The 25729-nt window shown below is 40.1% G+C and overlaps 9 protein-coding genes across 9 annotated transcripts; 5 read left to right on the forward strand and 4 right to left on the reverse strand.

Annotated features, from left to right (window-relative positions):
* Positions 1-5724: 5724 nt before the first annotated feature.
* Positions 5725-6247, forward strand: ATC70_012438 (uncharacterized protein; the record flags this gene model as incomplete). Its single annotated transcript, XM_064831610.1, has 3 exons — positions 5725-5826; positions 5875-6072; positions 6134-6247. 3 exons carry the CDS (start codon positions 5725-5727, stop codon positions 6245-6247), a joined length of 414 nt encoding a protein of 137 aa, XP_064677890.1.
* A 1076-nt stretch (positions 6248-7323) lies between these two features.
* ATC70_012439 (Fungal_trans domain-containing protein) lies at positions 7324-8351 on the reverse strand (the record flags this gene model as incomplete). The annotated part of the gene is made up of 4 exons (XM_064831611.1): positions 7324-7658; positions 7716-7995; positions 8061-8128; positions 8192-8351. The coding sequence occupies 4 exons, from the start codon at positions 8349-8351 to the stop codon at positions 7324-7326; spliced, it is 843 nt and encodes a 280-aa protein (XP_064677891.1).
* Positions 8352-8988: 637 nt separating this feature from the next.
* On the forward strand, positions 8989-11486 carry ATC70_012440 (uncharacterized protein; the record flags this gene model as incomplete). The annotated part of the gene is made up of 7 exons (XM_064831612.1): positions 8989-9126; positions 9191-9465; positions 9525-9633; positions 9692-10039; positions 10105-10240; positions 10316-10410; positions 10464-11486. The coding sequence occupies 7 exons, from the start codon at positions 8989-8991 to the stop codon at positions 11484-11486; spliced, it is 2124 nt and encodes a 707-aa protein (XP_064677892.1).
* A 1784-nt stretch (positions 11487-13270) lies between these two features.
* Positions 13271-14494, forward strand: ATC70_012441 (uncharacterized protein; the record flags this gene model as incomplete). Its single annotated transcript, XM_064831613.1, has 1 exon — positions 13271-14494. One exon carries the CDS (start codon positions 13271-13273, stop codon positions 14492-14494), a length of 1224 nt encoding a protein of 407 aa, XP_064677893.1.
* A 3580-nt stretch (positions 14495-18074) lies between these two features.
* On the forward strand, positions 18075-18350 carry SUB2 (Suppressor of the cold-sensitive snRNP biogenesis mutant brr1-1; the record flags this gene model as incomplete). The annotated part of the gene is made up of 1 exon (XM_064831614.1): positions 18075-18350. The coding sequence occupies one exon, from the start codon at positions 18075-18077 to the stop codon at positions 18348-18350; it is 276 nt and encodes a 91-aa protein (XP_064677894.1).
* A 1268-nt stretch (positions 18351-19618) lies between these two features.
* ATC70_012443 (uncharacterized protein) lies at positions 19619-21477 on the forward strand (the record flags this gene model as incomplete). Its single annotated transcript, XM_064831615.1, has 6 exons — positions 19619-19687; positions 19746-19841; positions 19894-19970; positions 20058-20268; positions 20335-20537; positions 20616-21477. 6 exons carry the CDS (start codon positions 19619-19621, stop codon positions 21475-21477), a joined length of 1518 nt encoding a protein of 505 aa, XP_064677895.1.
* A 136-nt stretch (positions 21478-21613) lies between these two features.
* On the reverse strand, positions 21614-22320 carry ATC70_012444 (CUE domain-containing protein; the record flags this gene model as incomplete). The annotated part of the gene is made up of 3 exons (XM_064831616.1): positions 21614-22036; positions 22091-22197; positions 22260-22320. 3 exons carry the CDS (start codon positions 22318-22320, stop codon positions 21614-21616), a joined length of 591 nt encoding a protein of 196 aa, XP_064677896.1.
* A 247-nt stretch (positions 22321-22567) lies between these two features.
* On the reverse strand, positions 22568-24360 carry ATC70_012445 (C2H2-type zinc finger transcription factor; the record flags this gene model as incomplete). Its single annotated transcript, XM_064831617.1, has 7 exons — positions 22568-22763; positions 22822-23153; positions 23204-23385; positions 23433-23750; positions 23814-23906; positions 23957-24060; positions 24134-24360. The coding sequence occupies 7 exons, from the start codon at positions 24358-24360 to the stop codon at positions 22568-22570; spliced, it is 1452 nt and encodes a 483-aa protein (XP_064677897.1).
* Positions 24361-24464: 104 nt separating this feature from the next.
* On the reverse strand, positions 24465-25624 carry SEC11 (Signal peptidase complex catalytic subunit; the record flags this gene model as incomplete). Its single annotated transcript, XM_064831618.1, has 8 exons — positions 24465-24517; positions 24590-24695; positions 24758-24832; positions 24901-25042; positions 25098-25189; positions 25261-25386; positions 25448-25457; positions 25545-25624. The coding sequence occupies 8 exons, from the start codon at positions 25622-25624 to the stop codon at positions 24465-24467; spliced, it is 684 nt and encodes a 227-aa protein (XP_064677898.1).
* Between the last annotated feature and the right edge of the window lie 105 nt (positions 25625-25729).

The following is a 25729-nucleotide window of genomic DNA, read 5'->3' on the forward strand; positions in this document are numbered from 1 at the left end:
AAGACTGTCTTAAATACATAGGCAGCATGCCACGCCGAATCAAAGCGGTTATCAAGAGTAAAGGTGGTCCAACTAAATATTGAGCTTTTTTATAAGATTTAATAAATTCGACTTTTCACTTTTCATTAGGCTACCATTCTTTTTCTAATTACGTGAATAAAGTGCATAATATATCATCTGATAGCCAACTACTTAGGCTATTTATGGAACTAAGAAAACCCCAGTAGCTTTGATATTTGCAGAGAAAACTGGCTATAAGTGCAATTTGGCAAAACACTGGAACGTTTTTTTCGCGCACTGTAAGTAGTGATAACCAAGTGGAGACAGCCTATCTGCGTCCTAGCCTCGGATAGAGTCTCGTTGAGCTTCAGCGATAGGCACATCCACACAACGTAAAAAAGACATGCTTCAAAGAAACATGATAATAATAAAAGAAAGAAAAGAACATACTACTATAGGAGTATAGTAGTACGTAGGCAAAAAAGGGATACTCACACAAAGTGAGTCAAAGAAAAGTATAGCAAACAAAACATCAGAGACGTTCAGAACAACTCGTTGTTGTTGCAACAAAAATCCATACATGAACAATATACATGGTAATAGTCGGATGTAAAGTAACACAACCAACAAAGAAAAAGAAGAAAAAGCAACAAAGTAAACATCATGAATGCATTATCATGAGAAAGGAAGCAATAATACAAACGTTCAAAGAAGTTTTATACCATTGCGACCAGAAGAAAGAAGATACTTACCACTTACCACCACCGTAGATAGACCAGAGGATACGCAATCACCGAATACAGACCAGAGAACGAGCACGCAACAAACGCAGTAGATCTGGAAAGATCATATTAAGAGCAGCAGCAGCAGCAGCAACACCAGCACCATAGACAAACTAAAGAACGAACGCCATCAGTAGAGAACAGACAAAGACCAAAGAAGTTACTAACTGCTTATCGGCATCGCAGATAGACCAGAGGATATGCAATCACCAGATATAGGCCAGAGAACGAGCATGCACCTAGCACAGTAGACCAGGAAAGACCATATTAGCAGCAGCAGCAGCAGCAACACCAGCATCATAAACAAACCGAGGAACGAACGCCACCAGTAGAGACCAGACAATGGCCAAAGAAGTAATCACCAGACATGATAAACCAAAGAATGAGGCAGCAGAGATGACAGAGAAGTAACGGCAGCAGCACTCACTCAAGCAAGCAAGAAATTATTAAAACCTAATAAACAAACTGAATTAGTGTTAATTCTACGCCTTCCAGTGCTCGTTATCAAATGGTACCTAATATATTCCATTTCAAAGAAGCAGTATCAAGTTCTTCCAACAGTACAAGAAAGATTTATCGGTGCTAGAGTGTTATTATCAATCAAACGATGTCCAAAACCACCATGGTTTGATACTAAAACGCGTTTTACAAAAAGGGTGAAAAAACGGGTCCATGAAAAAACGAGAGAGCACCTTATCCGACGTCACGACCAGTAGATTTAGTCTCAGTCTTGTATGGTAGCAGCAGTAATTGCGGCAATTTAATCTGAAATTGTGCAGTGGGTATTTTCGTGTTCAAACTTGACTTGATCTCACATCCTTTAAACGTTTTTGCCTAGCGACAGGGAAATTACAGTTTCAACCTTACTTCGAGCCAGTCTGTAGCCCAGCTCCTTTAGAGGATTCAGTCGTCTCATTTGCTCCTTTGATTGAGCAGTTTCGTCTCCTTGATGATCAACCTCTTGGTAATGTTCAGGCCTCGGCTAAGGCATTTCGTCGGGCTGTCCTTTCGTCTGTGGTCTCTCCTTTGGCATTGCGCAAAATCTCTGCGTCCAGCTGGAAATTTTTTTGGTCCCTGTCTCTTACCACTGTCCAACGTAATGTGATATACCGTCTCATTCTGGGTCGAATTCCTCACCGCCGATTTTTGCATTTTATTATGCCCAAAGTCTTTGAGTCTCCTCTCTGTCCAGTTTGTTTGTCTATGAACGATTCCCCAAGTCACCTCCTCTTTCATTGTCCTTCTAAAGAGAAAGTTTGGCAGGGAGTCATCTTCGAGTTTCTGTGGCCTACCACCTCGATTCTAGATATTAAAGAGGCTCTTCTGCAACTTGATTTCTCCAACGTTTGGTATTGCCAAATTGCTGGAATCAAGCCTTTCCGAATCCTCATCATCACCCTTGGTCAACTGTGGCTTGCCCACATGAGGTTCATCTATGACAATGTTCCTATGGACCATACAGCGATATTGGCCAGTATTCGAACCAGTGTTCGTCAGACCATTGCGGAAGATCAGTGCCATTCCCTCCTGTAATCCAAAGCCAATTATTAGATAGTTTTTTTTTTATATAGTTTAGTTTAGTATATTATTCTTCATATTTTAGCTTATAGTTATCCAATTCTTTATCTAAATTGCACTCGCCTCTTCACTCTGACCTATTACTCTCAGTGTACGCGAATCAATCAATAAACAAAATTTAAAAAAAAATAAACGTTTTTGCTAAATTTGACTATGAAAGCTGTCGTTGTCATACCCAACTTTCTAATACACCTCTAGAGGGCAAAAGAAGCCGCATCGAATGATACTGGTTACTCTTAGCTTTTAAGCCAAAAATAATGAGAAATTTCTAAAAATATGAAAATAGGTTTTCTGTGAATATGTCAAAATTTAGCATATAAAAGTCTCATGTAAAGAGTTTCCAATGTTGCATTCCATCTCTACGATCAATTTGATATCATATGTATCTTAGAAAAAGTCTTTATTTTTGGGGTGATGTTGCATACAAGCATGCATCTTAGGCTACATTCACTTTCTCCTCAAGCCACCTTTTACAGTGTAGCAGCATAGATGATGTTTATCGTATCACATCACATCTACGTTTACAATTCCAGTCAATTGTGTGTGCACAGGCGCCTCAGGAACTACAATACATTCAATCTCCCCAATGTCAAGATACCGAGATCCACCTACACTACATGAAACATATCGACTTAGGTGGCCTCTCAACAAGCTATACCAACAATCCATAAGGCCCCAGTGGCCTGCTATTTATATACCATCTCAACGTAGTAGTCATTGACCAGGGATCTACCATATTTAAGCAAGCTAGATGCCCTGTAATAAAGAAGCTTTTTGCTTTCGTTTTAGATACAGTTGACAACTGATTATTATCATCGACTTATTATTACGAATTCATCAGGTGAAAAATGCGATCGTTTGGTTTTCAAGAATTTTCCCTTGGTATTATTACTCATGGAAAAACGATGATTTTCATGAATTTGCAAAAACCTAAAAATTTTGAGATAAAGCATCAGGAAGTAAAGCGTGGCCAAGAGGAGGTGTGTGGTGCTATTCCAAGCGCTCAAAACGCTTTGTGGCATGAATTATCCATGCTTGAAAATGGCTAGATTTGAACAGAATTCGACCTATAAGTAAGGCGTTATAGGTTGCATTGCCAAACCAGTAGATAAATCACATTTCTACTTGACGATCCAGATATTCAGCATTGTGTGAAGCTCAAGCCTTAAGTGATAGATGCTTTTATTATGACCCTGAGGCATAAATTTTTCTGTTTGAAATGCGCTATTTCAGTAATTTGAGGACTTGAACGTCAATGATATTACGCAACCTTGAATCTAACAACTTGCTCGGATTGAACGAAACGCTCGTTAGGTCAGTAAGGCACTTTTAATGGTCGTCCACAACAGAGATGCCATACCTAGCCAGAAAGCTAGACTTGAAGTCCATCCATATCATAATGTTAGATACTCATGATTCATAAGGAGAAATGGCTGATAGTATTAGACATGCTGAGTCGGTGTCAGCACAATATGTGGAACAAGCAACGAAATCATATATCAAAATTGATTAAACAGAGACTCTTGATACCTACAAACCCTGTGATAAAAGAGTCGACATCTGGAAACTGTAATGAAATCGAGTTTAAATGGATTCACGGAGCTACACTACCGAAAAGGCAAATGATCCAAAATCAATCGCCCAAACGCTAATTTTTGCTACAGTAGTGGCGCATATAAGCTTTCTGTTGTGCGTTAACCAACATTAGTCCATAATACATACCCTGCATTTATTCTATAGACTTGAGCGCCGTATGGACGCTTTTGTGTTATTGTTACTGAAGAAAGACGTATTTTTGCCATGCCAAACTCCATTTTTGAAAGAAAGTATCGCAGTAGGTATCCAATCGATGCCTCATTTTGTAGAGCAAACATAGGTGAACAGAATTCAATATATGAGAGGACGTGTTTAGTTGGCAGTTGAATAAAGAATAGTGCTTAAACACTGTTCTTTGTTAATATATTGGTTACTTTACACTTTACTGTCTTAATAATTTGACAGCCAATGTAACGACTGAAAACCTGTTTATATTTCTGACACTACTTCCCAAAAGAGGGTACATTATGACCTTGTAATAAAGCATTTAACTTTGCTAAAACGCGTGAAAAAGCTGTGCCTCCTTACTAGTTGTTACTAGTTGTTACTAGTAGTACCATAATGCGCAGCACAAGTTTGACCCTTTGTTAAACAAACGATAACGAAGCTTGATATGATCATGCGGTTTTGACTACAATGTTTTCCAATACCTTATCCATCAGTATCCTACTTATAATCGGCAGGTCTTACATGAGAAAGGTAACTGAGCAAAGACGCTCTCAAAGTGATTGAAGTTTCAATACCAATATACGTGGCAGGTATATTACCATTCTACTACTTAGGATGTAATATAGAGGTGTACCACTCGAGCGATGATCTCGTCTGATGCTGCGCCTCGTTCATTTGCCTATCATTTAAACCGGATATCCAGTGTTTAATGAGCTTTTGACTACAGCATACTATAGCCTTACATCACCTTCATTTAAGGTAGCTTGCAGTATTTGAGACGCAAAGTCGATTCCTGGCTCTTATCTATGTGTGCACATCAGATATCCCTAATTTCTGTCTAATACTTTGAAGCAAATGCATTGAACGTGGGCTAGCTTATATTTTCAGTGCCTTTTTTGAATCTTTATATATTGGAGGATCTCAAACAAAAGATGATAACTCTGGATACCTAATGAGCCTTTTCTATTCCGTTCATACATGACCATACGTATGTATGACATATCTTCAGGCAAAGGGAAGGAAAATTACCATCTACGGCCATCATGCTTAAAACCTAGATCAATAAGATTCGTCTGCGATTGATCCCATTTGAAGTTTGTAATCCTCACCAGATGAGCGTATCCACTACGTGTACCAAGAGAGAATCCATGTCTTACATGAGCGCAAAAAAATAAGCAGGCTTACTTTGTTCAAGTTATATTGTCTATCATTCGCGGCCTAATCGATATCATCCATGGTGCAAGAAAATCAAAGGATTATATGGCGACGAAACCCCTCCTTAAGCTTGTTACCAGACAAGCCGATCTGCACCACATATGAAACACTAAATGAAATCTTCATGATCAATAACTGCCTTTTTTCATCCACATGAGACAAATGAAAACTGGGGTTCAAAATTTCTCGGCTTGTTGGCCAATGACATAGTTTAGGTACCTTTAAATGATTTGTGAGTTACACCAAATATGGGTGGAAAAAATGGTGGCTGCTGTCAATTATATTTCTTGGACATTATAAATACTCGATGCTTCCTTTTTATATGTAAAAAATCTTCTTTCTCTTTTTTTTATTCTTTTTTCGCATTTCACAAAAATCTAGAATAATGGTGCGTACAACGTTACGTAAGAAGATTGTCATTGTAGGCGATGGTGCTTGTGGAAAAACAAGTTTGTTGATAGTATATCAAAACGGCAAATTTCCAGAGGTAATGTTTACTCATATGTGCCTCGAAATTCTCTAAAGCAGCAGACAGAAATATCTACCAACAGTATTCGAGAATTACATTTCTCGGGTTGACTTGGATAACAAGCCCGTTGAGCTTGCTTTGTGGGATACAGCAGGTCAAGAAGATTACGACAGACTACGTCCTCTCTCTTATTTTGAAACAGATGTCGTGGTTATATGCTTTGCAGTGGATAACATGAACTCGTATCAAAATGTCAGGGACAAGGTACACACTCGAACCGGTTAACTGACTCGTACATTTCACTAAACAAACGAAAATCATCTAGTGGTTACCTGAAGTGAAGCACTATTGTGGAAATAACGTATCATTAGTTTTAGTGGGGCTTAAAATTGATTTACGAACGGATTCAAGCGTCACCATTAGCCATCAGCAGGTATAATGAAAACCAACGGCTTTCTCTTTCATCAAAACTATCAGATGTTTAATATTCTATACATGATTAGGGTCTGAAATTAGCGAAAGAAATAGGAGCTAAATACGGAGAGTGTAGTGCAAAGGCAAATATCAATGTCAAGGATGTGATTAAACTCGCAGCTCAAGTAGCCGTTAAACCAAGAAAGAAATTGTTGAGAAAAAGGCAATTCCAATGTAATATATTGTGATTGCACTCTACAGCCTTCTTCCAACCCCTGTTCGAACCGCTTTCGATACATGAATTACCATGTGCACTGACAGCTCTTATAGTGCCCTCTAGAAACCAATTAATTATAAACAAATGCCATCTCTACCATAGATACCGTTCCAGTAAATGACACTACTATCCCCTCTTCTCATACTCTCCACTACCTACTCATCTAAGCTGATCTACACAATCAAATAAAATGAAAAACGCCTATATCAATTTATTGCAATCAGTTATACCAACTCTCCACCAGATTCAATGTGATACCATCCACACGCTTTATGGTAACACTCTTTTTTTTTTAGTGTTTCGTTGTAAACAAATGGTTTAAAGTAATCCGGGATTGCATCCGACACCCGAGAAAGCTACCATTTTTGTTTTGTTCAAGGAGCTTTGATTGACAAAATCCATGAGCTGCTTAGACGCAATACATCCATTGTAATGCACATGATATCACATCATGTCACTTATCATGCAGAAAATCAAGCACATTCTTAAATGGGGGGGGAGAGCGAAGCAAATCAGGCACACACACACAAACACACACTACAAAAGCGGAGTGAAGAAAGTGCTACAACAAAGACAATCAAATTGCATGTAACAACAACAACAACAACAACAACAACAACAACAACAACAACAACAACAACAACAACAACAACAACAACAGCAGCACTATGTAGGGCATTTGCAGGCAGGCAGGCAGGCAGGTTAATTTCGATTTATTGAAAGCATATAATACAAGGGAGAATTAGTAGATTATCATATTAAGCAAGAAAAGAAAAGTGGTGAATTAGAGGCAACAGGTTGATTGTGTTGGGATATATTATACATTAAATGTTGGTGGTGGTAGTCGTAGTATTATGAGTAGTGGCATTCGGGGGTGTATCATTGTCAGTAGTTGGTGCAGCGTTTGCTGCGACCAAGGATAACCGAATCGCCTCCATAACGAGTATATCTTCCAAATCAACATTAGCAAATGTATCGTAGATTGTATGCGTGCTCTCCTGTGATGAATATCTCTCTAGGTTGTAAGATGAGGATGATCTTCTTGCTGATCTCGAGCCTCTCTCTCCATTATTCAATTGAACGCGTCTTCGGCGGGTGGTACCAACAGCAGAAGATCTTCTCTCCTCCAGCATTTCCTCCCATCTAGGTCTGATCGTGTCTATAGCGAGCATGGGTTGAGCATGTGTTCCATCATCCTCATGTGCAATCCACCTACCGACGAGCACCACATCCGGATCATCTCGATCCAGTCTCCATTTTCTTCTTGGGTTCTTTTCCTCTGTATTATTAAACAGATCCAGTCTTCTTTTCTTGAAAGCCGTATAATGCTTACTCCATTCTGGTGGAATGTACAATACTCCCAGGTCTGGTTGTACACAAAAGGGACAAACAGCAGGTACAAGCGGAGACGATGAAGATCTTCGGAGCTGTAGAAAGCACTCTGTGCAAATCGATTTATCACAGCATCTCGTCCTGTTCATTCTAGAAGGATAGTACTATAGAGCGCATACGTTGAATCAGTACATTGATTGATAAAATGCCTCTGATGTCTCACACTCACCAAGAAGCAGATGGGACATTCAGTCTCATAGGAAAGCTTTTTGTAGTTGGAGCAAGGTTCAATCAAACCTGCGCATGGCCAGCGTCAGAGATTCACATGTCAATTGGTGTCGAGGAGCAGAATGAGCTTACCTGTGTAGAAAGGAGCTAATTGGCCCTTCCTGATTAAATGGCGAACAATGTTGATATCATAATCGTTATCTGCCGTGTAGATACCCTGCGGTATCAATGACCCATGGTCGACAGATGTGAGATGAGTTGTATTTACAACTTTGGAACAGGCGTGTCCCATAAATTCCTTGAGTTTGTTAATTTTGTAGTATGAAAGAGAGAGATAAAAAAAAAAAAAAAAAAAAAAAAGATCAAGAGATCAACTGTGAGAATGCAGAGAAAAAGAGAGAGAGAGAGAGAGAGAGAGAGAGAAGCAAATAGAGTTTCCTGTTCTTGTGTTCAAAATCTTAACCATTTGCACACCCATATGAAGAACAATAAAAATAGAGACCCAATGACTTGCAATAGTCACAGTGATGGATGATTCCATTCTCTACACATGGTATCATCATTGATCGTATCGCTAAACAAGCTACAGATGAATTGCACCTGATGCTTTATATTGAAATATGTTACATTTTGCCATTTCCTCTCTCTTTCTCTTTCTCTCTCTCTCTCTCGCTCCCTTCTTGTTGGATCTTTCAATAAGGTAACGTATGAGATGTATCGGGGGAAGAAGGGATTCATATCATCCAATGGCATTCGGAAGGAAATGCGCACAACCAAAAGCCTCATGTAGTCCAAAAATACCACTTGCGGGGAAAATCCATTAAAATTAATAAGGGGAAGGGTGTGTTGTGTAATGAGAAGTGAGTGAAAAGGCTATTTCGCTCTTTTTCCTTGTTTTCCTCTTTTTCCTTCTCTTCTTATCATTAAAAATGTCGACTGTTTCATCTAACAAGAACAAACCTGGTAGACCACCAAGCTCGCTAAGCACCAATTTAGCTGCAATCCAATCTTCTGAATCTGATATGCTATCTGTATCCAGTAGACAACGGCAATCCAAGAAGGATGAGGTATGTTGCTATCAAGAAATGCCAACTTCAGTCCATTGCTTACGGCAAACTACTGCTTTTCTAGGCCATCCGTAAGAAAATCGAACAGGAATTGATGAAGAAGAGGGGTGGCTCTACACGTATCAAGCAAACCAAGAAAATCGCAGGTACAGTATCTGCTCTCCGGCCTGCTCAGGCACTTACTGTGAGGGAGACCATTCTCGTCATTGAGGCTGCTCAATTGATGGCAGCAAAGAGAAGCGACTGTGTATTGGTGGTAGATGATGAGGAGCATCTAAGCGGTATTTTCACTGCAAAGGATTTGGCTTATCGAGTCGTTGCAGATAACTTGGATGCAAGGTACATTTCACGATACAGCATCACAGCATTTCGATTCTAACTGTTGATATACCTACTAGAGCAACTACCGTGGCTGATATCATGACTAAGAACCCAATGTGTGTCACTGCTGATACATCTGCGCAAGATGCTTTGAATTTAATGGTATCCCGTGGTTTCCGTCATTTGGTAAAGTATTTAGGGGAAAAAAAAATCATTCGATTTAATATCACTCACAAACAAATAGCCTGTTTGCAATGAAGAAGGTGATATTTTTGGCTTGCTCGATATCACCAAATGCATTTATGAGGCATTGCACAAAATGGAAAAGGCTTACGGATCTTCACGCAAGCTGTACGATGCATTGGAGGGTGTGGAACGTGAATGGGCAAATAGTCCTGTGCAGTTTGTGCAATACATGGAGGCATTGAGGGATAAAATGTCCTGCCCTGATCTAACTACGGTGCTTGATCAAGCAGGCCCTGTTCAAGTCAATGTCAAAGCTCAGGTTCGAGAAGTCGCTAAATTGATGAAGGAATACCATACTACCGCAGTTCTGGTCATGGATCACGGAGGTTTAGCTGGTATCTTTACTGTAAGTGCCTTGATCCAATGATGTGCATGAGATGTGTGTTTTCTGATCCGCCCTATGCTGTGTAGTCCAAAGACATTGTATTGCGAGTCATTGCTGCTGGCCTTGCTCCTGATAACTGCTCTGTTGTGCGTGTCATGACGCCTCATCCAGACACAGCACTCCCATCAACAAGTATTCTGGATGCTCTCAAGAAAATGCATGGTAATTATAACATTTGGTAATTTACCGCGTGATTATTTTTTTTTTTTTAAAAAAAAAAATCTTTTATTTAATCAGATGGCCATTACTTGAATTTACCTGTATTGGATGAAGACAGGAATATTGTAGGCTTGATTGATGTTCTTAGACTGACATATGCTACTCTTGAACAGGTAACGTTGTGGAAGAGACAGCGTACTGCACAGTGATATTAACATTCATGTAGATCAACAGCATTGAAGGTAATCAAGGGGATGGTGGTAAATTCTGGAGTAGCATTGCGGCAGGTGATCATACAGAGACCGAGTCAGCCATCTCTGATTCACTTTCTCAAGCTGCTAATTCGCACATGTTTCAACCCTCCTCGCCTCAATACGAGCACTCTGCTCGCTTGTCCTCAATCTCGCCCATGCCCGGCCATGCTCCTACTTATACTGGTCTAGGTTATGCTGCTGAACTCACTCCTGCAGATTCAGCCTCAGTAGTTCACGACGACAATCATTCAACCGTTTCCTCTCACATCAACAACACCTTCTCTTTTAAATTCAACTATGGTAACAAAACGCATCGACTTCGCCATGATAGCAGCAACTTTCAAGGTTTGCTAGAGGCCATCCAACAAAAGATCATGGTCGAGCATTTGTCAATTTCACAATCCTACATTGCTGTTGGCAGAGAGAGCGATAAGCATGATGAAGACTGGCTCACAGTGGCCTATTTGGATGATGAAAACGACCAGGTCCTGATGACTTGTGATTCTGATCTGGCTGATGCTGTGCAAATTGCCAGAAAATCAGGACTAGATCGTGTGCGTTTGTTTGTCCATGATTCGCTTGCTGATGCTGTTGCAGAACAACAAAAGTTGCAAAAAAAGCAGCAGGAAGAGGAGCTGGCAAACTCGAGTCAATTCATGATAGATGCGCCCGCAAGCCAACCTACGACATTGGGCCACTTGTTGGCAGCCACCTCACCTGTAGCAGAAAACAGAAAATTGGAAGATTTGAGCGAGGTTGCAGAAACAGACAAGGAGGAAGACGATGAAGAAGAGGATGAGCCAGTGATTAAGAACAAAAAGTCGAGATCACTGTCTTCCTCACACACAATGAAGAAGAGAGACATTGCTGCTGAATACAACTTACCTATTCCTCAAGACATGCTGTTGCCTGCAGCCATTACATTCTTGGGTGTCGTAATTCTAGGTGTATTTACCATTTCCAAACTGACAGGTGGTTCAAATACCCGTTATTAATTTCTAAAGTGAACAACGAAAACATAGAATTAGACATGTATAAATGACACCCCTCCACTCATTTACCCCTCCTCGCGCATAGTTACCATTCAATATTAATAGTATCCCCATTCCTTATTTGCAATAAACTTAATATTCGAGACCTGAATTGGATGGAATTTAGGCAATAGCTCTGCCTATACCAACTGCAATGCCGAGTGGCATGCATAAGCTCGCCCGACATTTTGTACAAAAATTAAGTGGAAACAGCAAGATGGGTAAAAACTGAAAAAAAAAAAAAGTCTAAAGCTACTGTCGGAATTGACTATCCAATGCCAGCTTGTGGCTCATGTTATAATAAGCAGCAAACAGTTATATACGAAGGTATCTTGGTTTGTACGAATTTGAATCATGGTGCATTCTTGGAAATGGACTTGATCTCAACAGTACCAACAACAGAAAAACCAAGGACAGCCATCGAATGAGCCATTTCGAAGCATTGTGCATCGATTGAATTAGAGATATCACCCCTCTGTTGCACGTCTTGTTTTATAGTGTGCTACTGTAACGACAATTCCTGATACGGTTTACTGACCTAGGCTTTGGGAATACGATAAAGAACTGATCCAAGATGAACGCCACATTCATCAAATTAGCATCCGCATCAGGGCTAATCTAAGCATGCTTTGCGATTATACTATACAACATTTCACGACTTTATAGAGATGCCTATCGGCCTTTGCGATGCTCTGGTCTTCCCAATTATTATAGCATAGCTGAATTCAAGTCATCTTTTCGTACATCTTTAAATGGTTAAGCTACTTTGCCTGTGTCTCTCTTCTCCATCTCGAAGCGTGTATCAAATTTTACTTGTTTAGGGCATCGATATTGTTTACCAGAACGGTACAACAACAAAAGCGAGTTAAAAACAGGCTCTAACCTTGAGTAAAATCACAAATATTGTCACCCAACAAACACGCTCTGAATTCAACATTTTCGAGTTGTAAAACGAATATGCAACCTACGCATCTTGCAACTTTTGAAACTCTAAATTTACACGTATATATTAGGCTAAGAATGGAGCATTTTTCTCCTTCACCAGTCCATATATAAGCTTGTCGATGGGATGGGAGATGCAGGCTGTCACGCACTGACATTTCTCATCAACTTTCTTGATTTTAGTACGAAAAGCTTCTCAGTACATAATATAAAAAAGATCACTTTTCTCACTATAAAACTTGTTTCATCCTCATGTCCCTTCCTATTCTGATAAATCTAGCCCCTTGTATCTGTAAATTCATATGATAATGTGTCTCTATTTCTTTACCAAATGTGGTATCCCGTTCAGGCAACTAAAAATGGCGGGCTCCATCAATCAATTAAGGTTTTCCTCTTTCTCTCTAACATTATTGTCAGTAGTCATTCTTGAATAAGTCTTTCCGTATCCCGGAAACGACTCAGGGTGTGATGCTAGAAATTGTTGTTGATTTAGTTAGGCATTATATAATAGAAAAAGCCACTTGTAAACCAAATCAATTTATATACAAAGACATTGTATGTAAACATAACAGATATATAGTCAATACTCTTTTCATAGCTTGGTTCCTCTTCCTCTTCCTCTCTCTCTTCCTATTTATATTAACTATTTGAATATAAACTCTCTCTCTCTCTCTCTCTCTCTCTCCCTTCACCACATCAGTCCCTTTACAGTATCCTTACAGCAAATTAAACATTTATCAGAAAAACTTTTAAAAACAACAAAAAAAAAATACATATAAATTCACAAAAAAAAATAAAGAACCACAATGACACTATCTCAACTGCAATTGCCTCCAACAACAAAATTACCTGCCATCAAACTGCCTTCATTAGTCTATTCAACAAGAGATGAATGGGCGTTCAACAGCAATCAGCAAATGATAAGCTGCTATCAGGCATCGCATATCGCTCAAACCCACATGTCAACAGACATCTTACTACCGCCTATCCTACCAACAGCTTCTGCTGCAAGTAGCTATTCACCACCGCCTACTAGTCTGCCTGACTCACCTCCGTATTCATCCTGCTCGTCTCTATCTGTTTCATCGCTGCCTTCATCTCCCGATACAGTGCCTGACACATCTTTTAGTCCATGCCATGTTCCACAGCATCATACATCAACATCAACAAAAACTACAAGGAAGAAGGGATGTTCCATTGAATCACTTCTCAACTCGGGATCAGAACTTCTTGCTCTGGAAAGGGAAGATCAGCGCAATAGACTGTCTTCTATCCCTCCAAAAACAAATCCATTGACACTTCAAAAGAAAAAGATCGACAAAAGAAAACGAGCTGCAGCCTTACCCTATTTCAGCAACAAAAAACAACCAGCATTGGATGATAATCGAAATACAAAAGGATTGCGACTCTTTTCCAAGCAAGTCTGCGATAAAGTAGCTAAAAGAGGTGTTACTACTTACAATGAAGTGGCAGACGAACTGGCAGCCGAGATACAGCAAAAGAGCACTGTACCTGTAGATCAGAAAAACATTCGCAGACGCGTCTATGATGCTCTCAATGTCCTGATGGCTATGGAAATCATTACCAAAGATCGTAAACAGATCAAATGGTTAGGCTTACATCATCATCAACAACAATTCGCCCCACTTGAGCAACATGACGCTGCTGCTTCTCTGGACATCAAACAGACGATACTTGAACAAGAAATCCAGCAGGAAGAATCGCGTCAACAGCAACTGCTTGAGTCTATCCAAAAATCAAAACACGACTTGAATACAGCATTTGAAGATTTTGCCCGATTAGAAAAACTGGTCAAACGAAATCAACAACAACAACAAACAGAACAACAAACCCAAGTCGTTCATTTACCCTTTTTCATGGTATCGTCCAATGAAAACATTCACACACATTGGAATCATAGCAAAGAAGCAGTTTTGTACTCTAATTCAAATTGCAGCGTTCATCAAGACATGGACATCCTGGCTAAATTGTGGCCATCGTTATCCAAAACTCCCAATGTCGTCTCCTAAGTAAATTCGCTCGCTTGTTTGTCAATCATTTCATTTATCTTTATTATGTCACATACCCTTCCTTATACCCATTTCTTTCTCTACAGTTCCAAATTCACTACTATATATATATACACACACACACACACACACACACAAAAAAAAACATGCCATTTATTTCACATCTTATTTGTATCAACATTTCCACCTTCCCCATCATTTAAATGACTTATTTGTATGCCACTACTTCCATTTCTTTCTTCTTTAGTATCCAGAATAACATTGTAAACAACCAATAAAGTCTATGTAATTTAACTATAAAAAACTGCGTTAAACAAACAACATTTCTGCCATTTTTCATTGCTGTTACCATTGGGAAAATCTTGTCTTGTTTACATATCAGCGGCAGCAGGCATACACAGTCAACATGACGTATCATTATTGAGCAATCATCCTACACAAGCACTTGCAGGAAAGGCACACTAAACTATTCTGGCATGAAGCAAGGAGCAAGTGCGCTTAAGTATTGATCATCCTTGCGAACGATCAACATCGAGCATGCACGGAACTTTTTAAAAAGTAGTCAGATAACCATTTTTCTACTTCATCTTCTTAATGCAGCACTTTTAAAAAACACTATGAAATACGTTAGCCACTTCTTCATGGCTACAGCCGTATTTATGGCTCAAGCAAACGGGCAAAGCGGCCTTGGTAAATGTCAAGAGGAACATCAAAAGGCGCCCCATATGAATGTAATTGGCGCTCTTGTACTAAAATGTGATGTCGACGGCACTTATAGCTTGAAACAGTGTAGTGGTTCAACTGAATACTGTCATTGTGTACATCCTACAACTGATGAAACAATCTCTAAACCTGTTAGAGGTGAGCCGCCACGTTAAATCCCTGTAATAACTGAATAATAAACTTGTCATAGTCCCAAACCGGCAGTGTAATGCTGTTTGCCTAAACAAAAACTGTGTCATTCAAAGAGTATCATATGTGTTTTATTCCAGTAGACAGAGAAGCTCAGTAAGGTGTTTTTAAAGGGCTCGCTATTGGGTTGAAGACCCCATAAAGGTGCATCGGCAAGAAGGTCGACGTTTTTGCTTCAATGAAAATCACGGAGCAGCATAACGAGCTCAATCGTCTTTCCTGTGCGGCCTCATCCCTGTATTTTGGGGATTCATTTTTGATGAACAAATGTTGAGGACTCCATTTTGATATTCTATGATAATGCATTGGATCTGCTTCATTTCGGTCAATCACCAAGCTCAGTGCACAAATAGATCTGTTTTGGCAGAAATCGCGTTCGAGAAATTGGTAGCTAGGCAGTCAAGGTTCAATGCATTGAAGTTCAAAGTGAGGCTGTTTGTTCTGAACCATGACAGGTCTGAAACCGCTGTTTTGTAACTTGGTGTCTGACAGTTACGGTTGAGCTCAACAAACATCTCGTGGTGTACAGTAAAGCCATCGCCGAGTTCAATGTATTTTAGGGGCAATCCAACCGCAAGCAGCGCGCTGTATAGCTTTTGGTACCCAAGTCTTGACATCCCTTGATGCACTGCAAAAAAATCTAAGCGGAAACTGTTTCTGTTGCGAATCATACCATCAAGAGGAGGCATTGCCAAGGTCGAGGACCATAACATTCTCGCAATACGTCAGGATGTTTAAAGAAAAGGCTGCAAGAAGTAGAACAAAATAATTTTAGCTTACTGCTATATGATATATCAAATTTTGCATTCGCTGCGATCAGTATCAATAAAGCTTCTCATTTGTCAAGCTTAATTTGGCATATAGTCTTTTTGCAAGCACAATGACATACAAGCACCAGACTTCAAGCTTAATGGCGACTATATGAGAGCCTCTAGATCTTGGGTGTCTCTCTACCTTTATCTCGCTCCGTTAGTTTCATGTGGCGTTCGGTCGACTTTGTCCATTATTTCATTCCAATACTGTAAGGTTCATCAAAAATTCTACTAATTAAGCTTTTTTGGATTCACACTAATATATGAGAGTCTTTTATAGCTGTGAACCTAAATCCTCTGCAGTGTTCCACGTCTGTATCAATAAAAACACTTTGAAAAAAAAGGCACACTTCATACTTGCAATGGCCATTATTACTCAAAACATTGCAAATCGCAGCAAAATTTGGGCGTATTCGAACAGTGATTTCTCGTGTTAGAAGTTGTTTTAGACGTCCAGAATAGCACCAAAGCACTGCTTTCATCTATCATTAACTCACTGACACCATTGCTCAACTTTTTGGGATCAAAACAACATGACCAAAAATCGGCCTCCAACCATGAGGGGGGTACCTCATGGAAAAACGACAATAATCAAACAATCACGTTTTTGACCCCAAAAAATGAAGACTTTTATTATGGTATCTATTAGTGCAAAATGTCTCCCTCAATTCAATGCAACCCCTGAAAGCACGTTTGCTAGACCCTCATATGCAAAATCTCGACAAATCTGCCAAAAACCTTATTTCAAACTTTCATGGATTGCTCGATAAGTTTCTTCAAAACACCCATTTCAATTATCACCGTTGGATGCGCCTCAAAAAGTGCTCTTAACAAGCTTAAGAATGTACAAGATGGTCATGACACTTTGTATAGTCGAATCAAGCAAAAGATCTTTTTTTTTAAAAAAAAAGTGCTTATTGATTGAGCCGCGTACACTAGGAGTAATGGGTCGAAGTGAAGAGGCGGGTGCAATAGAGAAGAAATACTATAAGAACATAAAATACTAACTAATCTAATCTAATCTAAAGAACTATCTAAACTATCTAACTACAAGAGGGAATGGATTTGGTCCTCTTCCACTGTCTGGTGAACAGTGGAGCGGATATTTCTCCAGAATCGCCTCAGGGACAAGCACAAATCGCATATGGGCTAGCCATATTTGAGACAGGGTGATGAGTAGGATTCTGTATGGACGGATGCCTTTGACTTGGGAGTACCAGATATCCGAAAAGTCCAGGGACAGAAGAGCCTCTTTGATGTCAGTGATAGTCGTGGTGGGCCAAAGGAATTCGAAAATGACGCCTTGCCATACCTTTACTTTGGATGAAGCAAAAGATCAATTGAGTCGATTTTGATCAAAAATCGACGAATCAAACGATAAGCACTACGGAGATTCAAACGGGATATTGATGCTTCAGGCTTTGCGCCATTATGATGGCTCATATAAAATCACCTTTGTCATCACTAGAATATTGCGGTAGCATTCAACAAATACATCGAGAGTCAAATCAAATACATCGTCAATTTCTATAAGCACCCTTTTTGCAAGGGCAATCTGATTTCAGCTGGATCACAATTATGCTATCCAACATCGTGATCCGATTCCATGTTTCTTGATAAAGCTAATTTTATACCAAGGACTATATCAGAACAACAATAAAAATGTTCTATGTAATTCATGCGCTTCTCAAGCAATAAAAGGGGCGCATCACCAGGGTTACATTACATCTTTCACATTTAAATAGTATGCATTGAAAGATAGATTGCATTGATTGATCCGTTCTCGAAGGTATTTAAGCTCTCCAGTTTGGCCAGTGTCTTTCTTTTCTCTCTTCCAGATCAAACTTTCATTCAATATGAAGTACTCCAGTATCCTACTCATGATTATGGCTATCTTTCTGGTTCAAGCAAATGGACAAGGAGCCCTTACCAAGTGTCAAGCAGAACGCCAGCAAGCACTCAATCTTCATGTGATTGGCAATTACATCCCACAATGTCAGTCCAACGGAAGCTACAGTCCAAGACAATGTTATGGATCTACAGGTTACTGCGTTTGTGTTAACACAAGCACCGGTGAAGCCATCTCAGAGCCCGTAGGACCTACAGAAGATCCCGGTAAATTGCCTTGTTAAATGAACTCTACATAAATAAAGTCGTGGTAGCTCAAGAAGCAGCAAACATGCTGTTTGGCAACTAAAACTACGCCTCTACAAATTGGTGGAAATACCATAGAGCCCCACACTCTAAGAATTTCTGTCCTAGGAAGTGTCTGTGCAATAGGCTATTCAGCTCTTATGGTAATCACTGGAATGCGTCAAGAATGATCTCTGAAAGTCAATGGACATTCCTGCTAGTATTTCGTCAAACGCACAAATTCGTTTTAGAGCCTCAATGCTATATTAGTGTGCACTTCATTATGTTGTCATTTGGATTGAGTGAGCGACCACGGGATGTGCTAACGCAGCTACGAATTACAACTGAGATGACCCTTCAATTTCAAGCTTGCACTTATGTAAGCATTATCTTTTCCATCAGAACAAGACGCAGATTCCTGGGTAGAGATGTAACAAAACAATGCCTTTCCAATCAATGGCAATGTGGGACTTGTGGCACCACAGAGATCTATTTCTAGCAAGCGTTGATTGGAGATGGGTAGAAAAATACAGAAAAAACCATGATGCCATCATGATGACCGGGTCTAAAAGTGAGATTGATATACACTAAAATTATAAGGGGCGTTTGACATGGAACACACACCGAATGATCAGCATAATATGAATCCAAGATGCCAAATGGCATGTTTCAAGATGTTTGCATTGTAGCTTTCTACTCTATCAAGATGCACACATAAAATTTTCCATTTGTCTCCCTTGTGAAACATATAATGCGCGACCACCTGGCTATTTTGAATCTCCATAGAAAGAAGTGGAAGAAGGATAGAAGATCCCTCTGAGATTAGCGTGAATACCAAGTTTGGGACCGTGCGGATGATGTAAGAGATTACGAGCAAATGTTGTTGTGTAACTGATGAGAGATGGTATAGGATTTGATTCAAGTAATCAACAAAAAATAAATGTTTTTTCCCTGAAAATACGATACAGAAAAAAAAAAAAAAAAAAAAAAAAGACATGATATTGTTCATGTTGTTGTATCGGCCATAAACATCCCAGTTTCGGAAAGACGCAATCAGACTAAAGAAACAGGGCAAAGAAAGCCATGATGCTAGTTGGATTTGCCGGCGGAGTGTTGTTGGGTTGGATAGTGTTGAAAAGCGAAAATTTCCATTCTCCTGTATGGGAAATCAAATCTATATAAATGGCCTTTGTCTTCGCTTTCTCTCGCTTTTTTTTTTCTTTCTTTTTTCTAGTACCTTATCGATCTTCATCTTCTCTTTTTCAAAATGTCCTTTGCTAGAAAGCCCTCTGCTGTTGGTAACGAGCGCCACCACCCTCATACTCTCTCCACTCTTGTAAGTACTTTTTGAAAAACACGTAAAAATCATGCTGACTGACATGACATATGATAAGGATTTCCAAGGTGCTAGCTCTGCTGCTGCTGCCAAGGCCATGAAATCTGAATTGGCCAACTTGGCTTCTCAAATCCAAAATGAAGAAGAGCGCAAGGTAAGATAAGCGTTTGAATGCCTCCAGCATGTCATCATTGACATTTGTCTAGTATTTCACTCAAGAAATGGACGGCTTCTACATGCTCTTTACTCGTTATTTGGACGAAAAGTCCAAGGGAAAGAAGTTGTAAGTATCATTTTCTGTTGGGGAGACACTTTCACTGCGTGTGAGTGTGAGGGCATGGATGATGTTTATTTATTTGTTACTCTTTAGGGATTGGGAAAAGATCCAGACTCCTTCTTCCGAGCAAATTGTTCCTTACGCTAGTATTCCCGAAGTAACTGATACCGCTGATCTCGAAAAGTTGGCTGTCCTCAAGCTGAACGGTGGGTTGGGTACAACCATGGGTTGTGTTGGCCCCAAGTCTGCCATTGAAGTACGCGACGGCATGACCTTTTTGGACTTGAGTGTTCGTCAAATCGAGGTAAGCGTGCTTTTATATATCAGCGAGTCAAATTTCATCGTATTGACACGCCTGTATGGTCTCTAGTACTTGAACAAGAAGAACGATGTCAGCGTCCCCTTCATCCTCATGAACTCGTTCAATACCGATGATGATACCAAGCGTATTGTCCAAAAGTATGCCACCCACAATGTGGATATCATTACTTTCAACCAATCTCGCCATCCTCGTATCAAGAAGGAATCCATGCTGCCTGTTCCTCGTTCTCCCGCTTCCCCCATTGAACAATGGTAAGTAGTCTCTTGATTGTGTAACTTCCTACAAAAGTATTTCGAATTGGGGTTTCTAACACGATACACAAAATATAGGTATCCTCCTGGTCACGGTGATTTGTACGAGTCCATCTACAACTCTGGTCTTTTGGATCAATTGATTGCTCAAGGCAAAGAATACCTCTTTGTCTCCAATGTCGATAACTTGGGTGCCACTGTTGATCTCAACATCCTCCACCACATGGTCGACTCTGGCGCAGAGTTCATTATGGAAGTTACTGACAAGACCAAGGCTGATATCAAGGGTGGTACCCTCGTTGATGATGATGGTCATATCCGTCTTTTGGAAATTGCTCAAGTTCCCGATGAACATGTCGAGGATTTCAAGTCTGTAAAGAAGTTCAAGATCTTCAACACCAACAACTTGTGGGTTAACTTGAAGGCTATCAAGCGTGTTATGGACGAAGAGGCTATGGACTTGGAAATCATTGTTAACAACAAGACTACGCCTCAAGGTGAGAAGGTCATTCAACTCGAAACTGCTGTCGGTGCTGCCATCAAGCATTTCAAGAACGCTCATGGTGTCAATGTGCCCAGAACGCGTTTCTTGCCTGTCAAGTCTACTTCTGATTTGTTCTTGGTTACCTCCAACTTGTACTCTCTTATTCACGGCCGTCTTGTGGTCAACCCTGACCGTATGTTCAGCAATGTCCCTCTTGTCAAGTTGGGTGATCACTTCAAGAAGGTCAATGACTTTTTGACGCGTTTCAAGACCATTCCTCAAATCTTAGAGTTGGATCACTTGACTGTCACTGGTGATGTCTGCTTTGGCTCCAAGGTTGAGCTTCGTGGCACTGTCATTATCGTTGCCAACCACGGTGAACACATTGATATTCCTTCTGGTACCATCTTGGAGAACAAGGTTGTTACCGGTTGTTTGCGTATTCTCGATCATTAAGTATTTTATTCCCATTTTTTTCTTCTCATTCACCACAGAATCCCTCCTCTTGTCTTAAATAATGTAATCTCATCATAAAACATCTGCATCTCCTTTTCGTTTTGAAAAAATAAAATCAATTCCACCTTTATTTTGTCTATGAATCCATGCTCTTTTGAATCTTTTGCAGTAACACATCCATTTGCGATGCCATTTTGGGCTGGCCCTTCTTTGTTCTTGCCAGCATTTTGCTTCTCTGCTCGCTTCTTTCTTTGTAATACTCTTTGCGAGCCTTCTTTTCCTCTTTGAACCTCTTTTGACGCTCCTCCTTTTCATTCAATGATTCCTTTTTAAGTTTCTCACGTTCTTCTAATTGTGCTTTGAACGGGTTGGGTTTGAGTGCTTTTGTTGACCGCTGCTTTTTTCGAGAGGGTTCTTCGTTGTCGCTGTCTTCTTCTTCAGATGAGGACTTGTCCAAGTCAAACTCTTCCTCCTCCTCCTCCTCCTCCTCCTCAACTTGCTCTCGCTCTAATTCAACCACGTTTCCATCTTTATCAATTGTACGCTCAGCACCAAAAATCTAGTTGACATGTCAGCATTCAGGCCATTTCCTCAAAGATCAGGCCTCATTTACCTCTTTGACGTAGTCGGGTGTATCATCTTTTGAATCTTTGTTGAGTTCCTTGTAGTATTGGCTTTTGACTTGGGCCTTGTGTATAAGATCGTATTTTCTTTTTTGCTCTACATCAAATTGAACCATGTCAGTGCCATCATCTCATGATGCAGAGTGTCGATAGTCTTACGTTTTCTTTGTAATGGCGTTAATGGCTTTCTAGGTTTTTTCGTTTGTGGTTTAGGAGGCATCTTGAGTGTAAATGTTGTATTCGAAAAAAGAAAAATTTAGAAGGATGAACCAAATGGAAAGCCAGTCGTTTCATGCGACATGAATTGCACTACAAGCCACCAATAAGCTTGACATTTGGTCTCTAGCACCATACTAAAAACACATTCCATTACTCGAGCATTTTCTTTAAAGTGTTGATGCTTTCATGTCAGAATTGTGTATAGAACATTCAACGCTACTACCAGCAATCCACTTTGATAGGAAAATTTATTCATATCGACCATTCTCTGCAGACATCAGCTCAATATCTGCGAAATCAGTGGCCATACTTTTTGCATCATGCGTGATATATATCACATAGATAACCAAGGCTGATATAAGCGATGAAACCACAAAGATAATGTCTGACCAGCGTTTAAAGTAGTCGAACTCCACAGACTGCAGTGACGACGAGACCAAATATCTATGCAAATTTGATTGATTAGTACTCCCGTTTCATCATACAAATGCAACTACTGTACCTGTATTCTGGCGGTAAGCTCATCTGCATCATCAACACCGAACTCAGAAAGTACATGCCCATCATATGAGCCACAAACAACAAGATATTGCTTGCAGAAAAAGTGACTTTAAGCATAAACACTTGAAGGACTCGAGTTAAAAGCTTCAGGAACCCTCTTACAGATCCAAACACAATGATACCTGCAAACCAAAAGCTAAGCTGTTGCGACCAGAACACTGGATCAATCTTGAAATCCATATTGTTTCTATCCAAATGGCTCATCATTACGGATAGCATTTTTGTGATGGGATCAGAGCTGCCAGAGCGCTGCAGCAATACGTTGATCGTCGTCTGTGTAATCATTAGTCCTTGTCAAATAGTGTTGGCTCAGCGGCGCCTACCACAATCAGTTTATAGATACAGTATATAGCGAATATTTTGTCTACTACACCCCAGATGCGTCCCTTCCAAGTCTGCGAGAATCTACTTTTGGCCCTGCCACGCTCCAATTCATCCAAATCAGATTTCATATTGACAGCTAACCCTTCCAATTGCTCAATTTCAGTCTGCAGCAGCCTAATTTCTGCATTCATGTTGGTAACCTTTACTAACAAAAGCCCATGCACATACCATTGTCGTCAGAGCCTGTTATCGATGATACCATACGCGCGAAAAATCCATCGTCGGATGTAGATGCCTTCTTCTTGTCTGATGCGTCCTCTTGACTCTGCATTTTCTCCAACAAGACCCTTTTGCCTTGGATCATGTCCTCTGTCTGCTGATAGGCGTGTTCTGCCACTTTGAAATCTTGTTCGCTGACATGTCTCTTGTATGAGGACCAAGTTGTAAATGGCGTGTTGACCACACCAAATCCAGATAATACAGAGATCAAAGTGATCCCAATGACACTGATACGAATAATGCCGAGTTCAATCCATGATGTCGTTGCTAATCGCCTTTTAGTACGTTTTGCGCGTGCGGAGATTGCATTAGCATGATGATCGTTTTTACCTAGTGCTGTGTGTTGCTCAATCTGACTGAACAAATAGAGATAAACAATCCAGAGACTAGTTGTCAGATACATGGATGATTTTGATTTCCATCCTACGTTGCGTTAGCTCAAGAAGACACCCTTTTTGGCGTGACAAACCTACCTCTTGTAGTATGTAGGAAAGCATACAGTTGAAACCAAGGTATAGCGACAATGACAAGCAGCAGTAGTAGGTCGAGATTCAGCTTCCAATACTGTGAGCGTGCTCTGTTTTCGAGCGTGCAAGATGCTCAATTAGTTCTGACGAGAGCTTGTGTACAAGACATGAATGCTGGCTTACGTATTGGAGAAGAGGTTGATAATTTCACTAAACACAAGCAGAAACAGAGTGCAAGAGCTACTGAGTGTCAGCGAAAATAGCAGATGTGGTATATACAGCGGATGTTTGAGCGCCATCGGCGAGGGTGCTTTGTAGTCATTGAATAGGAGCTTTGCGACTCGAGTTGATCCAACTGTTAACAAAATGACTTGAATCGAAATGAAGATAACCGTATCAAAAGCAGCCATTTATAGTAAAAAGACGGGAAAAGAGGAGAAAAAGGGTGTGGAACATGTATGAAATTTTATCCTATTTATTTTGTATCCCAAATACCACCTTTTTATACAAGTATTTACATTCGTTGTTGCTGTCTCCATTCTACATAATCATCAAAAAGAACAGGCCCTATCAGATGCAGAAACGTTGAAAACCAGGTATTTTTTTTTTAAAAAAAAACACGCACACACATCCACTTACATGAGGAGGAGCTATCGTAATTTGCAAGATCTTCAGGAACTGCTATGCAGAAGTCGAGTAAACTTGACCATTGGTCCTTGTTGACCACTTTGACAGGTTTCTTTTCCTATGCAAGACAGATGCCAATGGGTAAGCATATGCCAGATTGGCAAACTCTAGGAAACTTACTTGAATGAATTGTGTGAAGGATGTGATGATGGGGTATGTGTGTTCCAGCAAGATATGCCAAAGAGCAATTGCCATCTGCACACACACACACACACACACGTTAGAACAGCAGAAACAGACAGTTGAATGGCCCTGTAACTTACCTCTACTTCCATACTCTTTTGACTTGCTGATTTGACATAATTGAAAGTGAACAGGTATAACTGCTTGAATTGAAGAGGGTCCTGAGATACCTGCAATTCCCACTCCTGTAACGTTTTTTTGAAATCTGCTGGCGTTGTAGAGCTATGTGTCGTCCATGTTAGCACAATAGACTGAGATGATGTATCAGCGATCTCACCCAGTCGATTCCATTGTTTTGATCCACTGTTCCTTTGTGATATATCCCATCGTAGTTCCCCCCATCTTCCAGCCGACAATGATAGGAATGGCCTAAACAAAAATGCGTCAAAAATTGTTCATTCCTTGAACGCTCTCTCATTCATTAGGCAATATCAACCTACACTTTCGAGAGAAACGCCCAGATCCTCAAAGAGTTTTTGACAGCCATCAGGTGGTATAATGTCGGCATCGTCTTTGTCTGCATACTGTTGGAACCATTTGGTACGTTTATCCAACTCTGCTTTTTGCTGCTCATATTGATTTAGTTGTGTGTAATACAGGATCTACTCGTTTTGAGGATGCACTTACTTGAGCTGTGCTATACAATGTATAGAGTGTGTTGAATGAAAACGTCAATCGAGAAATACAAAGGTGCAAAAACCAAACTGAATGACTGACTACTTACGCTTGTTTCTTCTTTTGTATCTTTACTTTTCTGGGATACAAGGCAGCATCGCTTGCAGGAGCTTTGCGTTTAGGTGGCATTGTAAGTACTGTTGTGCTGTTTGTTTTGCGTGCAATGGAAAGGAGAAAAAAGAAAGACTGTCTTGCAGTATAATTGAAAGATCAAAATTATAGCGTGGATAAAAC

This window comes from Mucor velutinosus, assembly GCF_035048745.1.
Source record: "Mucor velutinosus strain NIH1002 chromosome Unknown tig00001569, whole genome shotgun sequence".
Lineage (NCBI taxonomy): Eukaryota > Fungi > Mucoromycota > Mucoromycetes > Mucorales > Mucoraceae > Mucor > Mucor velutinosus.